This window comes from Rhodotorula toruloides, assembly GCF_000320785.1.
Source record: "Rhodotorula toruloides NP11 unplaced genomic scaffold Scaffold2, whole genome shotgun sequence".
Lineage (NCBI taxonomy): Eukaryota > Fungi > Basidiomycota > Microbotryomycetes > Sporidiobolales > Sporidiobolaceae > Rhodotorula > Rhodotorula toruloides.
Window position 1 is genome coordinate 1451381 of NW_015622962.1, and position 17657 is coordinate 1469037.

Consider the following 17657-nt stretch of genomic DNA (forward strand, 5'->3'; position numbering starts at 1 on the left):
GCGTGCAAGAGGAGTTGTACAACGTCGGTGCATCCCGGGTCTGCTACGCCGCCGCCACTGCCTGAATGCGCGGACGTACATTCCAGCGTGACCCGCCTATACACCGATTACGTGTATTGCGGCCTGTTCGGCCTGAAGGGAACGATTGAGAGCCAACCTGGGTCGAAAGTCTCCTGGACGTCTTCGAGATATCCGTGCTGTAGGCACAGGGCGTTGTACTCCTCAAACTTCCGACGCTCAGCCTCGACCCATTCCATTGCCGTTTCCCGGTCGCGGATGCACCTTTCGAGCCCGCTGCCGCTTAGCTCCGCCGTCCGCCGCCAGATCACAGTTTCGGCGTCGTGCAAAAAGTCGATTTGGACGATCGGTAGCACGGCATCGTCGAACTCCGCGTAGTCGGGATAATCGCGGTCGTGCCATTCCACAGCGCGACCCTTGAGGACCTCCTCCAGCCGATCTTTGAGGTCGGGCCACCGCTCGCGCAGGTCACGGGGAAAGCTCCACGAGCGCGTTTCAATGCACGTGATGCCTCGGACGAGCTTGTCGTGGCTGAGGTTGACGGAGGATGGCTCGCGAGCAGGCGACGAAAGTGCGGGCTCGTGACGAAGGCCTCCAGATCTTCGCGCTCGAGATGCTCTACAGCGTCTTCGATAACAATCTTGACGAGGTTGTCGGAAAGCAGGGGACCGAAGGAGGAAAAGTTGGGGAGTGTGTCCCCGTCGAGGTGGAGGCACAGAAGGGTGTCGCTGCGCAGGCCGTGCGTTTTGAGGAAGTCGTCGTTCGGATCACGCTTCGTGTCGTCTAGTGGCGTGGCGGGTTGATTGGGGCTCGCATAGAGCGCGGCGGGTGTATCGCGGCCCGGCTGGAAGGCTCGCAGTTTCGGCAGCATCCACGAGTCGCAACCGAAGATGGCGCGAAGGGCGTCGAATTCGTCGAATGAGAGGATCTCGAGATTGGTGAATTCATGATGGGGGAAAATGGGAGGGGAAGCCTCGTCCTCGTCCGTCTCGAAGGACACTAAGCTGATGACAAGAGTGCGGAGGAGTGGAAGATAGGGCATGTCGATGGCGCCAGGAGGCGGAGTGCTCATAGGCGTGGAGACTCCCATGGCATCGCAGAAGCGAAGCCGTAGATCTGCAGGTGCCCAAATGTCAGCTACGGAGAGACGCAGAACAAACGAAAGGCTGCGAACCTTGAAGGCGCGCCAGACTGCGCAGATTTACGTCCGTCACGCTGAGAAACCATAGCTCGCGCAGTCCAGTTCCGACGGCAACTAATTCGTCCGGCTGAAGGAGCATGAGAAGTCGTTCAAAGCGGTCTCCAAGACGGATCGGTTCGTCCTCGTCGTCGTGCCCGATCCTGAGTGTCTCCGTCACGATGCCCCTGCTTGCTCGCTCCTCGACGCTGAGCGGCTCCCACGCCTCCAGCAGCCGGTCGACCGCCTCATCGGAGTCGAGGACGATGTGCCGAAGAAGTTCGCGCTGAGCCCACCGACGGCACTGGCGCGAGACGAGGGCGATGGCACAGAGTTGCTCCGATCGGAGAGGGAAGATGAACCAGCTCGCGAGCGGCCGGTTCGTGGTGGACGTCGCCGAGATGTTGGCGATGAGAGGAGGGCAAGGTGGGAGAGAGTACTCGAGGATGAGCTCGAGGACTTCAAGCGGGAGCTGTAGCGGTAACTTTTCGCGCTTCTTGAGCAGACGAGCGGATCTGCGCAGCGGTTTGAGCATGTCGGCGAGTGAGAGGAGGAAGAGAGAGAAAGCGGAGCGTGCGATGGAAGTATTCGAGTGCAAGGGCTCGAGGCAGGCTTTGAAGCGCTCCAATACAGTCTTTAAGCAGTAGGACAGGGCCGCTAAGCCCTCCCTAAGAGGAGGGAAGGTCCGCAACGACACCGTTCTTGCTGGCGGTGAACGAGTCCTTCGCCTTCGCCCCCGTCCCGCAGCCCAGTGAGCCCTTCCGCCTTTGCCAGACGCCGACCATTGAAGGCGTCAACGACTCCTGCTCATACCAATCGCGCCACCCTTTCCGCTCTAACCTCCTCCTCCTTCTGCCTCCGAATGACCCGCTCCGCATCCAGCAAGAAGTCCAAGTTCATCGTCGCCTCGACGCCGTTCATCTCAACCTCGTCGTCGCGATCCGCGTCTTCAGGTTGCGGTCCCTGCGTAAAGGTCATCCCGCGCACTTTCATGGTTGCGAAGAAGATCATTGACAGGTCTGGCCAGCGCTTCGTGAGATCGATGAGGAAGTGAGGGTCGTTCAAGTGGATGTGCGTGACGCCGGTCGGGGACTGTGTGCTGCGAGTTGAGCTGGATTGCTCAGGCGCGAGGATCCGAAGAAAGTCCTCGTTCGAGAGGAACTCTTCAAAGTGTTCGCGCTCGACGTCGTCGATCGAGAAGTTGAGCGTGAGCTTGACGAGGTCGTTTGGGAGGGAAGGGGCGAAGTAGGGCAGGTATTTGAGGAAGTCGTCGCTCATCCAGATGGTGAGGAGACCGTCGGGAGAGGGTGTTGGGATGTAGCCGGGCGGCCAGAGCGGTACGTCGGCAGGTGGGTAGGGAGCGCTCGAGAGTGGTGGCGGCCAGCCGTAACCGGGAGGGTAGAGAGGGGCAGGCGGTGGTGCGGCGGAAGACGAAGACGGAAGCGAAGGGAGGGGGAAGGCGGGCGGAGGCGGCGGCAGGTCGGCCAGTGTGAGTGGTCGGCTCGGAATGTAGGTGTCGTACGCGCTGCCCACGGAGTCTGCATCGTCCCACTCGTCCTTCTGCAGCGCGGCAAAGTACTCGGCCTGCGTGTCCCTCGCCGGGTTGATCGCCTTGAGTTTCGGCATCGCATCCGGATTACCGTCGAAGCACTGCGTCAACGCCTCGAAGTTGTCGAAGTCGAGGATCTCGAGTGCGGGGAAGCGGTGGTTCTCGAACATGATGGTGCGGAGGGACGGGTCGATGTCGACTAGCTGGAGGGTGACGGAGCGAAGACGGGGGAGTCGAAGAGGAGGATGGCACACTGGTGTCTGCGGAGAACCGGTTGAGACGGAGAGGGTGATTTCGTTGCAGAAGAGGGTGCGCAGGTCTGCTCGGGATGTCAAGGTCAGCGAGCCAAGCGACGACTCGAGCGAAAGTACGCACCATTGAGATGCCGTATCTCGCGCAGGTCTACGCCGCGCATCGTCACGAGCCACACCTCCTTGATGCCTTCTCCCTCGTCGACCTCGTCCGCCTGGAGTAACCGCAGGACCGCACCCAAGTCCTTCCCAGACAGCGGTCTTCCGTTCTCCGCTCCTCCCAGCCTGACCGTCTCCGTCACGAACCCTCGTCGCCGTCGTTCAGCGACGCCCATCGCGTTCCCTGCCTCGAGCAACAGCCGGATGTCCGACTCGTCCCTCAGGACGCAGTGCCTCCACAGCTCCCGCTGCGCCCAGTCCCTCCACCTGCGGCACACGAGTGACAGGGTCCGCAGAGTCGCCGAACGCTCCTTCCAGTTTGACCAGCATGCGAGTGGGCGCGGCGAGACGGCGCTCGAGGTGAGTTGCCGGATTGCGGGTGGAGTTGGGGGCAGCGACAGCTCGAAGACGTGTTCGAGTAGCTCGACCGGTAGAGCAGTCATTCCTGAGTAGCTTCGATGTCTCGTTGGATGCGCAGGAGGAGAGCGGGTGACAGGACGAGGACAAAGAGCGGGACGAACTGATGAAGGCGGAGTTGGCGTCGTCCACCGCGTTCGCCTCACTCGGGAGGCTTGCTGGCGACCGGGAACTGCTCAATCACTGCTCTGGATATCGTACAATCCACGACCGCCGCTGCCCGCTGCCGACGCCGTCTTGCCGATCTCGCACCTCCTTGTCGACCAACACCGACTCTCGCTTGACGGCTCGAAGGACTCGTGCGATGCTGCCAGCGTCGCCCTACGCGCGGTACGGTATCGCCATCGGATTCGCCTTTCTCGTTCTGCATTTCCTCGGCCAGGCCACATCCCCTTCCTATCGACACTCGACATCCCTCGAACAGGCCCGTGTGCGACTAGGGCTGAAGGAGCGACCGGCAGAGACGTGGTACGAGGGACGGCGGGTACCGCCGTGGCGGGAAGTGCGGGTCAAGGCGCCGCCGCGGGATGAGGAGATTGCGGTGAATACGACGCAGCGGGTCAGCGCGACCTTTGTCATGCTCGCGAGGAACTCGGATGTCTGGGGAGCGTTGGACAGCATTCGGCAGGTCGAAGGTATGCGTGCTATCCCTCGTTATAAAGGTCCGCTGATCCTTCTTGACCGCCCGTCCTTTCGTCTTACTCCTGTCACCTCGCTCGCTAGACCGCTTCAACCACCGGTACCATTACGACTGGCTCTTCCTCAACGAAGAACCCTTCAATGACGAGTTCAAGCGGCACGTTTCCGGCATCGCCTCCGGCAAAGTCCAGTTCGGGTTGGTCCCCGAGTCCGAGTGGCCGAAGGGTTTCCCTGAGGGTATCGACCAGGAGAAGGCGCTGCGTTTGATCAACGAGATGGGACAGAAGCCTATACCCTACGGAGGAAGCGTGCCATACGTGCGTTCTCCCTCCCGCTCTTCCTCTCAGGTCAGCCAAACTGACGCCGCTCGCCTCGCAGCGCAAGATGTGTCGATACCAGTCTGGCGGGTTTTGGAAGCACGAGCTGTTGGATCCGTATGAGTTCTACTGGCGGGTCGAGTGCGTCGCCTTCCTGTTTTTCCTCGTCGAACCCGCGCTCAACTTCCGCGTCGCAGACCGAACGTCAAATTCCGTGCGTGGCGCTCGCTTCATCCTCTCCACTTGGTCCTGAGCTGACTCCGCGCTGTAGTCTGTGACATCCCCTACGACCCTTTCCGCGTCATGAAGGACCAGAGCAAAGTCTACGGATTCGTCGTCTCGCTCTACGAGTACCAAGCAACGATCGAGACATTGTGGGCTACAACGAAGAGTGCGGCCGCTTTCGAAACAATTGATTGAAGTCGGGCTGACGACTTGCGCGGAGCAGACTTCACGGACGCACATCCTGAGTACCTCGCCGAGCCGAACATGCTCGAGTGGATCAGCGAGGATGGAGGTGGAACGTACAACGGGTGTCACTACTGGTGCGTCTCGCGCGGGAGCACTGGTTGGGCGTCGGCTTCAGGCTGACCCGCCGTGTTCCCTCTCTCTCGCCCCTGACCGCAGGTCCAACTTTGAGATCGCCCGCATCGACTTCTGGCGCTCTGAAGCGTACCGAGCATACTTCGACCACCTCGACAAGTCGGGCGGCTTCTTCTACGAGCGATGGGGAGACGGCAAGTCCCCTTTCCCCTCTCCGTCTCCCTCCGCGGTCCGTGGATGACCGTCCTCTGGCCCGCAGCCCCGGTCCACAGTCTCGCCGCCTCGCTCTTCCTCCGCCCCGACCAGATCCACTGGTTCTACTCGATCGGATACCGCCATGAGCCCTTCCAGAACTGCCCGCTTCCGGGCTTCGGCACCAAGTGCGCATGCTCGACAAGCCCGGACGACCCGCACAACAATTTCTGGCAGCATGGATATTCGTGTACACCGCGGTGGAGGGTACGCTTGCCTGGCTCGACTCGTCGCTCGACTTTGGCTGACCCTTGGCCTCGCAGAAACTGACGGGGTGGAAGGGGATGACGCCGTTCTCGCATGACTGAGGACGGCAAGGAATCACAGGTGTACAACTATCTCGTAATCTCGTAATTCGCAACACGCAGGCTTGCTACATCGTTGCGGGACGGAGAGGAGAGTGCGACGGGCTCAGGATGCGTTCGACCTTCCCAACCTTGCCGGGCGCTCGTGTGTGCTGTTCGCCGGCCCAAACTCCTTCAACGTCTCCTCAGAGACGAACGGGCCTCGTTCTACGGGCGCACTGACCACTCCGACGCACTCCGCGGATTCACTTCGCCTCATCTTCTTCACGCTCTCTCTCTTGGCTCAAACTCGTTTGCTGGCTTTCCTCTCAGGCTCACACGACCGTCGACACAGAGCATTCGACATGCACCGCTTTTTCGACCCCGCCCTCGCACCGCTGCACGCGCGCGTCCTCGACTTCCTCACCACCGACTTCAACCACGCATCCCTCCTCGTCACCCTGCAGCTCAACCGTCACTTCCGCCAGCTGTCTATCGATAGGATCGTCCGCATCTTCAGCCAGAAGCCAGTCAAGTCGGACCCGCCGTCAGTCTCCAAGCCGTACACGCCCGAAGTCGGTGGAGGATTCATCAGGGTGTGCCCGCTTTCATTGTTCGACTCGCCCAGATAAGCTTGCTGACCAGTCGACGTGCGGTCGATAGATCCGCCAGTGCGACCACCCCGACCCCGACTTTGGCCCGAGTCTCCCCATCAACGATCCTCGGGAGCTGTTCCGCATCAAGCCTCGCATGGAGGTCTCTCCGTCTCTCAACCTCTTCATGTGAGTCGGCCGGATAAGGTGAGTAACTCCGGGAGGGCAGGACTGATGCCGAACTCTTGCAGGACGTCGTTCGATCCAAAGACCCACATCTGCACCTTCGAAGGCGCCTTCGACTACGACTGCCTCGAGTACGCGCTCTTCGTCGAGCCGTCGACGGGAAGGGAGTGGGGCTGTCCCGACGGCGTCCCCTGCGTCTTCCAAGCCGCCTCGAACTACTGGTTCCGCCCCGCTCTGGATGGCAAGCACAGTCAAGCCGGCTTGCAGGTCGCCGCCAGCACCGACCTCTACCCAGCGAGGACGCCTGCGATTTGGCCGAAGGCGCCGCAGGAGCGAGGTGGCAAGCTGGAGCAGCCGGGCTTTCGCTGCTGGAACGGATGGACGGCCGGTGTGTACGCCATTTGTGCGAGCTCTTCTTGGTAGCTGACGCTTCACTCTCGCCACAGACATTATCACGCATCGACTTGACGAGCCTGGCAAAGTCGGCCCAATCGAGCGCTACTCGGACTGGCCCAAATGCCTCCTCATCTTCGAAAAGCTCTACGTCCCGCTCATCGACCTCCTCGTCCCGCCGATGACCGCGGCAGACGATCTTCCCGTCGACTTTGGCGAAGAGCTCGACGAGGCGGAGCTTGACGCGTACATCGACGAGGACTACGACAATCTGAGCTGGATCAGGCCCTCCGAGGAGCGGCGTCTCGCTCGCGAGTTTGTTGCGGTCGGCGGCATTGTCTGAGTGCAGGCTCGTGGGCTTGTTGGCGCATCAAGCGGGAGTGTACATGCGACGCAAGCTGACTTGCGATGGCTCAGCCTTCTCAGTTCGATGAAACGGCGTTCATTTCCCCTTAACGAGAGCGCTGACAGCTTGTACAGCGTTACGACGTCGAACTTCGTCGCTCACGGCCGCAAGAACTCGCCTCGACAACTCCGGCCGCCTCCGCGGAACTCCTCCCCCTCCTCCACCTCACTCGCTCCCGCTCGACTCGCTCGCACGATGCACGCGTTCTTCGATCCTGCTTTCACTGTGCTGCACGACCGCGTCCTCGACTTCGTCGTCGGCAGCTGGGACTGGTACCGCCTCCTCGCTGTGATGGGCGTCAACCAGCACTTCCGCCGCCTCGCCCGCGACAAGCTCGTCAAGCACTTCAGCCAGAGGCCCAAGCTGTACCTCCGGCCAGGGGTTGGCGACCCAGACGAGGTGGACGTCGAGGCGCGTATCCCCATCGGCGCAGGCTTGGTCAGGGTGCGTTCAGGTGCATTCTTTGGGGTGAGGACGTCGCTGACGAAGTCGAATCGACAGCTCCAGCAGTGCGAGTACCCGCACAGCGACTTTGGGCCGAGCTGCGCCGTCAACGACCCGCGCGAGCTCTTCGCCATCGACATGGACGAGATGGCTCGCGTCATGTCGGCAGACATGCTGGGAAAGGAGTACGAGGAGGAGGAAGAAGAGACGTGGAAGCCTGAGCGCATGGACTTCTACATGTGCGTTCGCGGCCCGCGTTCCGTCTCAGGCAGGAACTCATCCTCAAATCGCTTCCAGGACCTCCTTCGACCTGAAGACCAGCATGTGCACGTTCAAGCCTGGCGGTGGCAGCCCCGGCCTACTCTACCACCTCTCCTGTGATCCCGAGTCAGGCGAAGAATGGGGATGCTGCGATGCCTGGCCCGCCGTCTTCCAATTCGCCTCGACCGCCTGTTTCGCCCCTGCTCACGACGGCAAGAACAGCCACGCCGGTCTCAAGCTCGCTGCGAGGCCTGATATGCACCCGGCGAGGCAGCCCGCGATGTGGCCCCAGGCGGCGCAGGAGAAGGGCGGGCGTAAGGAGCAGCACAAGTACCGCTGTGAGAACGGTTGGATTGCCGGTGCGCCCGTTGCTTCTCCCCGCTCTCGCTGGCGATACTGAGGCTTTTCGATGGCCCTGCAGACCTCACGACGCAGCGCCTCGACAAACCCGACAAGCCGAACCCCGACGACAAGCGCGCCTTCTTCGCCAAGGACTACAATCCCGAAGCGTCTCCTTGTCTCCTCATGGTCGACTCGCTCCGCGTCCCTCTCGTCGACCTCGTCCTTCCGCCGCTTACTGCGAAGGACGACATTGAGCCCAACTACTACCCGGATTTCTCGGTCGAGGAGTACGTCAAGGAGTACTACGATGAGCGCAAGGACTGGGCGATGGAGAGCGTACTCGCTGAGATGCACGATGCGGCGGGCTGCGTGTACTAGGAGGACGAAGGCTGGCTGGAGTTCCAGCAGGACGAGGAGGTTGTCGGCAGGATGTCCGCTTACTTCGCTCGCTCGGTCTTCCAGGCCTCAGTTGAGTACTTTCTTGTCAATCATAGCGACTTCGTCAGTGCCTCGAGTTATACAGTGAGCCTCTGCGTCGCGTACGAGCAGATGTTCTCCTCGTCGCCGCCTTCGCAAGCCGCACCGCGTCTGCGTCTCCCCTCGAATTCTGCGTTCTTCCGGTCATTTGTGCGTTCTGCAGCCTCGTAAAACGTCTCTGTACGCACGAACGCCGGTTGTCAAGCTCCGCTACACTCTACAGCCTTCGTCTCCTGGCCTCTCTTGCTCCTTCACCTCACTCGCTCCCGCTTGACTCGCTCGCACGATGCACGCGTTCTTCGATCCCGCTTTCACCGTGCTCCACGACCGCGTTCTCGACTTTCTCGCCGAGCGCTCGTGGGACTTGCACCGTCTGCTCGTGCCAATGGCTCTCTCTCGCCACTGGCGCCAGCTCGCGATCAAGAAGGTCGTCCAGCGCTTCAGCCAGGAGCCCTGAGGTCAAAATGGTGCAGGACAAGGACGCGCCGCACTTGTACGACGTCACGACGCGCATGAAGCCCGACGCAGGGTATATCAGGGTTCGTCTCGTCTGGGGTTGAGCGAGCGTGGGGAACGCGCGCTGATCCATTGTTCGCAGGTCAAGCACTGTGAGATCGCTAAGCAGGACCTCGCCGCCGACTTCGTCGAAGGCCCACTCACGGACCCACGCGAGGTGTTCCGCCCCGACGAGGAGAGGGTCAAGCGCTTCCTCGGAGTCAAGCCAGACAAGGACGAGTTGCCGCCGTCGAATGTCGGTCGCTACCAGGAGTACAGGATGTGCGTACGGCTGGCCAACATATCGAAAAGCGTTCTCATCCTCCGAACCAACTTTCGCAGGAAATCGTTCGACCCGAAGACGCAGATCTGCAGCTTCGAGCTCGCGGGCGCCAGCATCTTCATCCTCCACTAAGTTACATCTTCGCCGACCCCGCTACCGAACGCCTGATCGACACGGGAGTCGACTTGCACCTCTTCCAAATCGCCTCGTCCGCCTGGTTTCGCCCAGCGCTCGACGGCAAGAACAGCGCGGCGGGTCTCCAGCTCGCTGCTCGTCCCGACACGGGTCCTTCGAAGCGCGCTGCACTGTCTGCGAAGGTCTCGCAGGAGAAGGGCGGCAGGCTCGTCCAGAAGGATGTGCCGTGCATGAACGGCTGGAGGGTCGGTGTGTCCGCTTTTCCCCGCTTTCGAGCCGCAGACACTTACTACGTCTGCTTCCGACAGACTTGACGACCCAGCGCCTCGACAAGCCCGACAGGAAGGCGCCAGACGACAACCGCAACTTCTTCTGGGAGCGCAGCGACCCGCGCTTCCCGCCGTGCTACTTCATGCTCGACGCGATCCGCCTTCCGCTCATTGACCTCCTCGTGCCTCCTTTCACCGCAAAGGACGACCTCGCGAAGCTCGAAGGCGAGGAGTTTGGGCTCGCGGCCTACCTTCGCGACTTCTACATCAACAAGGATCCCGACGGCGAATTGCTCTTTGCCAAGATACACGATGCCGAGGGTTGCCTGCGCTGAAGGACGGGATAAGGGAGGACGGGAATTGAGGAGGGGAGGTTCGCTTGTTCAGGCTCGGAGTGGCTGCAACGCTTCGTTTCCGCGCTCTTTCGTCTGCGAGTCTCGCTGTGCCTGCTTCAGCACTTCCAACGAGGCTGAATAAACGCCGTCACTGTCTTTCAGAACGAGAAGAACTCGCGACGACCTCTCGCTCGTCCCCCTTCACCTTGCTCATCCGCTCCGTTCGCAACGCGGAGACGGAGACTCTCGCGCGGTCTGTGCACATTAGACTCGCTTCTGTCCGAGTTGCGCACGGGACCCTCCCCAGAATCAAGTCGCGGACTGAGCGCTCCCCTCCTCTTCCCTCTCGTCGCCTTGACCGCCTCTCTCTCAGCTGTAGCTCCCCGTGCGCCCGCTTCGACCCTCTCGACATCTACAGAGCTCGACAGCCGACCTTGCTTGCCAGGTCGCACCCGCTCGCACGGTTGTCGTCGCCCATCAGCCCTTTCGAGAGCCCCTCGCGCTCTTCCCGCACCCAAGTACGCTCCCTCTTGCTCAGGTGCGCTTCGAGCAAGCTTATGAGTGTTCTTAAGCTCACAATCGGGCCACTCACGCAGACAGCGAAGCCGCACAGGCCGCCGTCGCCGTTCTTTCGTCCCCTCCCGACCTCATCATCTCCCCGTCTTCCCCTTGCTCTCCTCGCTCGTCCCGGTTTCGATTCGACCTGTCAAGCCGCTGAAACTCGCCACTGCACCCACCCCCTCGCCACCATGCCGCCCGCGACGCGCCAGAGCAACCGAGACCGCCGCTACGCCTACGAGGGCGAGTCCTCCGACGGCGACTCCGAACAACAAGCCTCGACTTCGAATAATCGCCCAGCCCCATCCATTCCTCACACAGAGCCTGCCGATCACGACGAGCAGGAGCTGGTCGAGGAAGACGAGGAGTTGTATGCCGAAAGCGACGGCATGGCGCCCGACGACGACGACTTTGACCCGCACGCCGACTTTGACGAGGTCACTTCCACCCGCCACAAGCGCAAGGGAAGTCGTGCGACGTCGTCTGGGTCTCGCAGCGGTCGTGCAGGAGCCGAGTCGTCCGCCGTCCTCCCCGCCCTTCCTCGCCTTCGCTTCGCTCCGCCTCCCCAGGGCGGCGCTCTCGTCGCTTCCTGTGCCACTCCTCCCCGCGCCCTCCCCCTCATCAGCGGCCCAGCACCACCCAAAAAGGCTGCGAAGCGGACGCTGACGTTCGCCGGCGGGAGGAAGGGCGACCCCGACAAGGCGCGCCCTTACGTCTGCCACACCGAGGGCTGCGACAAGGCGTTCTCGAGGAAGAGCGACCTCATACGCCACGAGCGCATCCATACAGACGACCGGTGCGTGCGCATCAAGCCTTTCACTCGCTTTCAGGGCTGACCTCTCCTCGCTTTGTCTCCCTTTTCCCGCCGCCCTCACCTCGCAGCCCCTACGAATGCCAGACCTGCCACAAGTCCTTCATCCAGCGCTCCGCTCTGACAGTCCACGAGCGCGTCCAGTGAGTTCCCGTCGTCGCTTTGGCCTCCTTCGCCTCGCTCCGCTCTCGCGCCCAACGGATCGACTGCGGACGTCTTTGACCTTCTCAACTTGTCGGGCGGGATTTCCTGCTCACACAACGATCGTTGCCAAGCAAGACGATACTGACCACTACACGGACGCCGGCAGCACCGGCGAGCGCCCTCACTGCTGCGATACCTGCCAGCGCTCGTTCTCCGACTCGAGCTCGCTCGCAAGGCATCGCCGCGTCCAGTACGTTCGCTCTTGCTTCACAGCTTCGAAAGCGTACTGATATTGCATCGCTGATAGCACCGGCGCACGTCCCTACGTTTGCGATGTTTGCGGTCGCGAGTGAGTCGCCTCTCGCCTTTCCTCGATACAACTCCGGCTGATCGCTCTCGTGAATAAGCTTCTGCCGCAAGACGACGCTCACGAAGCACATTGCCAAGGTGCACGACGGAAGCGCCAACAATGCCGGCCCTGTCGTCTCCCGCAACCGCAAGCGCGCCGTCAACACCAGCACCACCTCGCAAGTCCGCGTCGGCCCGCTCGTGCGCCAGTACACCTACCAGCAAGGGCCTGAGGCGCCGTACCCGAGGCCCATTGCGCACGAGAGCGAGGCCGAACCCGACTCGCCTGCCAGCCTTGACCGCGCAGATCTCGACTCGCCCTTCGCAACGCCTGCTCACTTCGCTTCGCCTGAGGAGACGACGCCGCAGTACCCACTTCGCACGAACGTGGGCGGCGCCGGCGGATGGGGTCATCGTCGTGCGGCGACGGCGTACGAGGACAACCACCTCCCGCCGATTCAGACGCTCGTTGCTCCTCCGTTCGGCAGGTCCAACTCGATGCCGAACGTCCCACAGGTCCACGAGAGGCTCTACAGCGTCGACCACTTTGGCCACGCCTACGAAGTCGACGAGTACGGCAACGCTCTCGGCGAGGACGTCCACCTCGCGCCCATCCAGACGCCGTACCAGCAGCACGATCACGAGCAGCACGCTCCGCACTCGGCGTTCCCGACTTATGCGCCCGCTCGTGCCGGCACGAGGGGAGGCAGGCTCGCTGCGCCCGAGAGGGTCGACCGCTCCCCTTCGCCTATGTCTGCGCCGCCGACTGCCAATCCGGCGCTCTTTTCTGCGAGGCCCTCGATCTCTTACGAGGTTGAGGATCCGGAGAGCGAGGCGTATGACGAGGTCGAGATGGCTCATGTCCAGCCGCACGGGAATGGGTCGTCGTCGGCATACGCCTACCGCGATGAGGAGGAGGACGAGCACGAGCAGGACGAGCAGGAGCAGCACCTCCCGACGCCGGCGACGCCGTTCGCTTCCACTTCGACGATGCCGGCCTTTCAGCAGCAGCCGCACTTTGCGCCACCCGCTCCCGGTCCTTCGTTCTCCTTCTCCACCTACGACCGCTCGACGAGCGGCTTCGCCTCGGCGCCCGCATCACACCTTCGCTCGCCCGCAATGGACGGGCTGAAGCCGCACAGCAGCGGCGGGATGAACGCGACTCTGGCCGCCCACAACCCGCAGACGAGTCCGCTCCTCCACCACGTCCCGCCGACGTTCTCGCCCCAGTCGCCCGCCAAGTCGTACACGACCTCGATGAGGTACTCGCCCATGCTCGGCAGGTCGGGCGGGTACGTCATCTCGCCTTTGCTTGGCGGGAGGGGCAGCTCGACTGGCCCGACTGGCTCGTCGTCTTTCTTCGCCTCGCCGCCGACGTCGCACCACGCTCCACCCGTTCAGGCCGGTCCATCGTCGTCGGGCGCGTTCTCCGCTCTCACGGCGCCTGCACCGCTCGCGAGCGACCGCTTCTCCCGCCACGTTCCGCCGCTCCACGAAGAGTCGCAGTACCATCAGCACCACTTCGCGACTCCCGCTTCGCCCGCGCTGGGAAGGAAAGGTTACTCTGCGCGTCGTTTGCCGAGGATGATGGACGCCGAGGGTGCGGGAGTCGGACTCGGGATTGAGGGCGTTGGGAGGATGGAGGGGAGCTTGAGGGAGGTGAATGGGTGGAGGGACGGCGCGGAAGATGAGGAGGGTAGGGATGTCGTGAAGGAGGAGCCCATCTCGTCGGAGGCATGAGGAGGAGGGGAGTACCGCTGGTCGGGACTAGGTGGGAAGGGAAGGAGGAAAAGGAGTGACGGGTCCTGCGCACACACCTGAAACTGATCAACACTTGCGCACGTCCGTTCCTCCTCGCTTGATCACGATCTTTATACCCTCGACTTGCTGTACCGTTCGCCTCGCCCGTTTCGGTCCCATACCCTGCACATGCATCCCCTCGCTTGATCCCCCCCTTCTTGCAACATATCCTCTTGTTCACGACATGATGTGCCGGCCGGAAGGAAAAGGCGACGAGAGAATGCGGGAAGATAGCCAGGAGGAGGAAGGAAGGCGTTCACTGCGGGACCCACAGCCCTCCGCCGACTTTGCAGAATTCAGCGTCAATCAGCAAGATTAGACGACGATGCAAAGGCGCCAGTCTAGAATGAAGCACGCCCTCCTGCGAGAGAGCGAGGGAAGCGAGGAGGACCTCAAAAGCCAAAGGATCGTCAACAGGTTCCAGATCGGGCTGCGTGCAGGTGCAAACCAAGGTGAGCGGGTAATGAGATGCCTCAGGCGGCGACTATGGACGTACAAGCTGTGCTGGCGTCGCAGCTTCCTTGAAGAGATGAAGTCGGCGAGGAGGTTGGGCACGAGAGAGCTATCGATGGGGCGCCCAGCGTGCCAGACGGTGAGCTTGTATGTATCGTTGAAGCAGTTCCAGCGCGTCTCTGAGCCAGCTTAAGCGATGATAGCGAACTGAAGCAGCGCGACCCGTTCGCGAACGAGGTTGGGCGAGGACCACACCGCTGCACCTCGCTTGAACGCTGCCTGATCCCTCTGCTGGTCGCTCTTGACCTCTAGGAGCCTCTCCCAAGCGCCGCGCCGGCTTCCTCTCACCCTGTCCTCCGCCCATCCTCCTTGCTCCCGGATCCCGACTACGACCCAGCAACAGTCGGCGGACGGTGGACGGGCGATGTCTGGAGTCAAGGAGGAGCCTGAAATTCAGCGCATCATGGCGGGCGAGGCGAATCTTGCTCGACAAGCGATCGCGGCCCTGGGCGGAGGAGTCGGTACGAGTGGGTCGCAGAACGCTGTGGCGAGCGGGTCGGGGACGCAGAATGGTCAGGTGAGCAGTGCAGGAACGCAGGCAGGTGCGACGTCGTCGAGCGACGCGAAGCCATCGGTGCGTCCCTCACTCGCTCTCCGGTTTTTACTTGCTGACTTCATGCTTCCTTCGCAGAAGGGCACGACCGTCCTCTTCCCGCACCGCACTTCCTTCTCGACCGCCGACGAGTTCTTCGCCGAATGCTCGACGCGGCTCCGGTCGCAGTACGGCTACCCCGCCAATCCGTCGAAGCGCAAGGACGACAAGGTGACCGTGCGCTGCTTCTGCCACAAGCTGAATGGCTGCCCGTTCCGCGTCTGCGCTCTCAAGCAGCAGGACGGCAGCTGGTTCGTGCAGAACAAGGCGTGTACCTGGGACCACTCGCATCCCGCTTCGACGACACCTCTCCCGCCGTCCATCTCGACGACGCCTCTTCCGGCGTCTCGTCCAGCTTCGACCGCTCCGGCATCGTCGTCGTTCATTGGGCCGCAGCCACTCGTGCCGGCGGTTGCTTCGACCTCGTCTCTGGCGCCTTCAGCCGCAACAAATTCTACTCTTGCGGCATCCTCGCCCCGGGCAATAGAGCCAGTCGCGCAAACGGTACATGCATCGAATTCGTTCTCTCAGCCGCCAGTTTCGGTTGCGCCACCTCCCGCTACGACACACCCGCATCCCTCTCCGGCTACGATTGCGCAGTCAAAGCCGATGGTTCCAGTAGCGGATCCGGTGACGATGCTGCCGCCTTCTCGTCCGCCCTCTGCCGCTTCGTCCAAGCCGACGAAGGATGCGACAAGCTCGACCTCGGCGCCGCCGTAGATCCGACCATTCCGAGACGTCTTCCAGCAGGCTTTCACTCAGGTCATAGCCTCGATGACGGCTTCGGAAACGTCGGCTTCATCCAGCGTCTCCTCGTCCGCCCCATCCGACGCCAACCACATCTCCGCTCCTGCCAATCTCATTCCCGCACCTGTAGCGATCGCTCCCGCGCCTTCGACGACCCGGGCAGATGTCCCGACTCCCTCGCCTTCGGCAACGACCGCCGCGCAGAGCGCCGACCGCACCGTCGTCCTCTTCCCTCCCGGCACGACGTTCATCGACGAGGCCGACTTCTTCGCGAGGTGCGCAAAAGCATCGTGCGAGAAGTTCGGCGTCTCGACGATCGTGCGGAACCGCGACAAGCCCTCCATCGTTGCATGCTGTACGCGTCGTCAGACGGAAGTCAGGTGTTCCTACGCCGTTCGGGCTGTTCCGCAGGCGACGGGCTGGGTGCTGCAGTTCGACAAGTGCTCCTGGACGCACACACATGATCCCGGGAAACAGAAGGCGACTTAATCGGGAACGCAGCTCGCAGAACGGAGCTCGCTTAATCTCAAGCAGCCGCAGGCGGGCGGGGGACCCCAGGCAGCGCCACCGCCTCCAGGAGCATTAACGGAACCGATGACGGCGATTATCGAGGCACCGGTGCGTATCGGTCATTTCGCAGCTCGCTTCGGAGCTAAACGGACTGACTCGCGCAGGTCGACGGGGTGCCTCCGCCGAGCGAAACGTTCGCATCTTTCACCGATGTGTATTGTTCTCTTGTCGTCGCATACACGAAGGCGCTCGGCATCTCCGTCAACAAGCATGCGACCCCGACAGGCTCGCATCCTGGCGCAATCCGCTGCAACAGAGTCAACGACGGCTGTCCCTTCAAAGTGGTCGTCGCCCTCGATGCATCAGGTCGCTTGTACATCAACCACAGGGCCTCCGATTGGCGGCACAGCCACGGCAAGCACCCCAATTACGCCGCTGACCCGAATTGGCGCCCAACCGTCATAAATGCGGACGCGCGTCAAGCGCTACGCTCGTGGTTGACGCCGTACACCACCGCAGCCGCGACGGACGGCGACCCTGCCTCTGCGCACGGAGCGATTGCCGCCTCAAAGGGTTCCTCGAAGCCCCGGCGCGGCAACCAGTGGACGAAGGCTCGCGAGCAAAAGCTCGTCGACGAGGCTCGCGCGAACGGCCTCCCCCGTCCCGCAGGCCTGATCCATCACTTCGACGACATCCGCGCTTCTCCTTCAGCAGCCCTCTCCGCGACTGGAGCCGCACCTCTGACCGTCCCGGCATCTGCATCTTCGGCCGCGCCTCCGCCTCCGCCTGCCCCTAGCCAACCGAAGCGCCCTTCATCTGTGGATTACTCCGTCGACGAACCTCAGACGAAGCGTCCTCGTGTCAAGGAGGAGGAGCGATCACCCGTCCAACCTTCCGCTGCGCTCCCTTCGCCCGCCTTGACGACTCCCGATGTCCCCTTCGCGGCTCAACAGACGAGCTCGCACAGCTCACGACCTACTCCAGCGCCCCTTGCAAGGTCTGTCACACCCTACACGCCCCCCGCACCTCGACCTTGCCCCGAACTCGAGCCGTTCCTCGCCGGCCTGCATCCCAGCATCGTCCCTCTCGCGCCTTACCTTCCCTCGCTCGGTGCCACGTCTGTCGCTTCTCTCGTCGACCTCGTCATGCTCAGCGACACGGCGCTCGACGTTATCTTCCAGGCTTTGCGCAAGCGGATCGAGGAGGACTTGCGGCGAGATCCGGCTTGCCGCGCGACGGTCCTCCAGGCTCGCCTGTTTGTCAAGGCGATCAAGGACAGTCCGACCAGGGCTCAGCAGTAGGGCGGGCATGTTATCGAGCGCGATGTAGGTACAGTTGAGCAGTGTTGTTGCATTCACTTTCTTCTCTAGCTCATCGGCGCTCATTCAGACGACCGTGTAGTGTTCCTG

The 17657-nt window shown here is 62.3% G+C and overlaps 9 protein-coding genes across 9 annotated transcripts; 7 read left to right on the forward strand and 2 right to left on the reverse strand.

Moving 5' to 3' along the window:
• Positions 1 to 325: 325 nt before the first annotated feature.
• Positions 326 to 1730, reverse strand: RHTO_03274 (uncharacterized protein; the record flags this gene model as incomplete). Its single annotated transcript, XM_016416945.1, has 2 exons — positions 326 to 1134; positions 1193 to 1730. 2 exons carry the CDS (start codon positions 1728 to 1730, stop codon positions 326 to 328), a joined length of 1347 nt encoding a protein of 448 aa, XP_016276664.1.
• Positions 1731 to 2002: 272 nt separating this feature from the next.
• On the reverse strand, positions 2003 to 3597 carry RHTO_03275 (uncharacterized protein; the record flags this gene model as incomplete). Its single annotated transcript, XM_016416946.1, has 2 exons — positions 2003 to 3063; positions 3120 to 3597. 2 exons carry the CDS (start codon positions 3595 to 3597, stop codon positions 2003 to 2005), a joined length of 1539 nt encoding a protein of 512 aa, XP_016276665.1.
• A 278-nt stretch (positions 3598 to 3875) lies between these two features.
• RHTO_03276 (alpha-1,2-mannosyltransferase, glycosyltransferase family 15 protein) lies at positions 3876 to 5630 on the forward strand (the record flags this gene model as incomplete). The annotated part of the gene is made up of 9 exons (XM_016416947.1): positions 3876 to 4206; positions 4295 to 4527; positions 4589 to 4668; positions 4725 to 4741; positions 4799 to 4918; positions 4976 to 5072; positions 5155 to 5264; positions 5330 to 5529; positions 5586 to 5630. 9 exons carry the CDS (start codon positions 3876 to 3878, stop codon positions 5628 to 5630), a joined length of 1233 nt encoding a protein of 410 aa, XP_016276666.1.
• Positions 5631 to 5971: 341 nt separating this feature from the next.
• Positions 5972 to 7121, forward strand: RHTO_03277 (uncharacterized protein; the record flags this gene model as incomplete). Its single annotated transcript, XM_016416948.1, has 4 exons — positions 5972 to 6202; positions 6270 to 6388; positions 6451 to 6773; positions 6832 to 7121. The coding sequence occupies 4 exons, from the start codon at positions 5972 to 5974 to the stop codon at positions 7119 to 7121; spliced, it is 963 nt and encodes a 320-aa protein (XP_016276667.1).
• Positions 7122 to 7379: 258 nt separating this feature from the next.
• On the forward strand, positions 7380 to 8609 carry RHTO_03278 (uncharacterized protein; the record flags this gene model as incomplete). Its single annotated transcript, XM_016416949.1, has 4 exons — positions 7380 to 7628; positions 7686 to 7867; positions 7926 to 8248; positions 8311 to 8609. The coding sequence occupies 4 exons, from the start codon at positions 7380 to 7382 to the stop codon at positions 8607 to 8609; spliced, it is 1053 nt and encodes a 350-aa protein (XP_016276668.1).
• Positions 8610 to 9172: 563 nt separating this feature from the next.
• Positions 9173 to 10225, forward strand: RHTO_03279 (uncharacterized protein; the record flags this gene model as incomplete). Its single annotated transcript, XM_016416950.1, has 4 exons — positions 9173 to 9247; positions 9307 to 9489; positions 9546 to 9870; positions 9930 to 10225. 4 exons carry the CDS (start codon positions 9173 to 9175, stop codon positions 10223 to 10225), a joined length of 879 nt encoding a protein of 292 aa, XP_016276669.1.
• A 749-nt stretch (positions 10226 to 10974) lies between these two features.
• Positions 10975 to 13826, forward strand: RHTO_03280 (zinc finger, C2H2-type domain containing protein; the record flags this gene model as incomplete). The annotated part of the gene is made up of 5 exons (XM_016416951.1): positions 10975 to 11579; positions 11666 to 11737; positions 11905 to 11988; positions 12046 to 12087; positions 12146 to 13826. 5 exons carry the CDS (start codon positions 10975 to 10977, stop codon positions 13824 to 13826), a joined length of 2484 nt encoding a protein of 827 aa, XP_016276670.1.
• Positions 13827 to 14763: 937 nt separating this feature from the next.
• On the forward strand, positions 14764 to 15711 carry RHTO_03281 (uncharacterized protein; the record flags this gene model as incomplete). The annotated part of the gene is made up of 2 exons (XM_016416952.1): positions 14764 to 14973; positions 15031 to 15711. 2 exons carry the CDS (start codon positions 14764 to 14766, stop codon positions 15709 to 15711), a joined length of 891 nt encoding a protein of 296 aa, XP_016276671.1.
• Positions 15712 to 16332: 621 nt separating this feature from the next.
• On the forward strand, positions 16333 to 17549 carry RHTO_03282 (uncharacterized protein; the record flags this gene model as incomplete). The annotated part of the gene is made up of 2 exons (XM_016416953.1): positions 16333 to 16356; positions 16413 to 17549. The coding sequence occupies 2 exons, from the start codon at positions 16333 to 16335 to the stop codon at positions 17547 to 17549; spliced, it is 1161 nt and encodes a 386-aa protein (XP_016276672.1).
• Between the last annotated feature and the right edge of the window lie 108 nt (positions 17550 to 17657).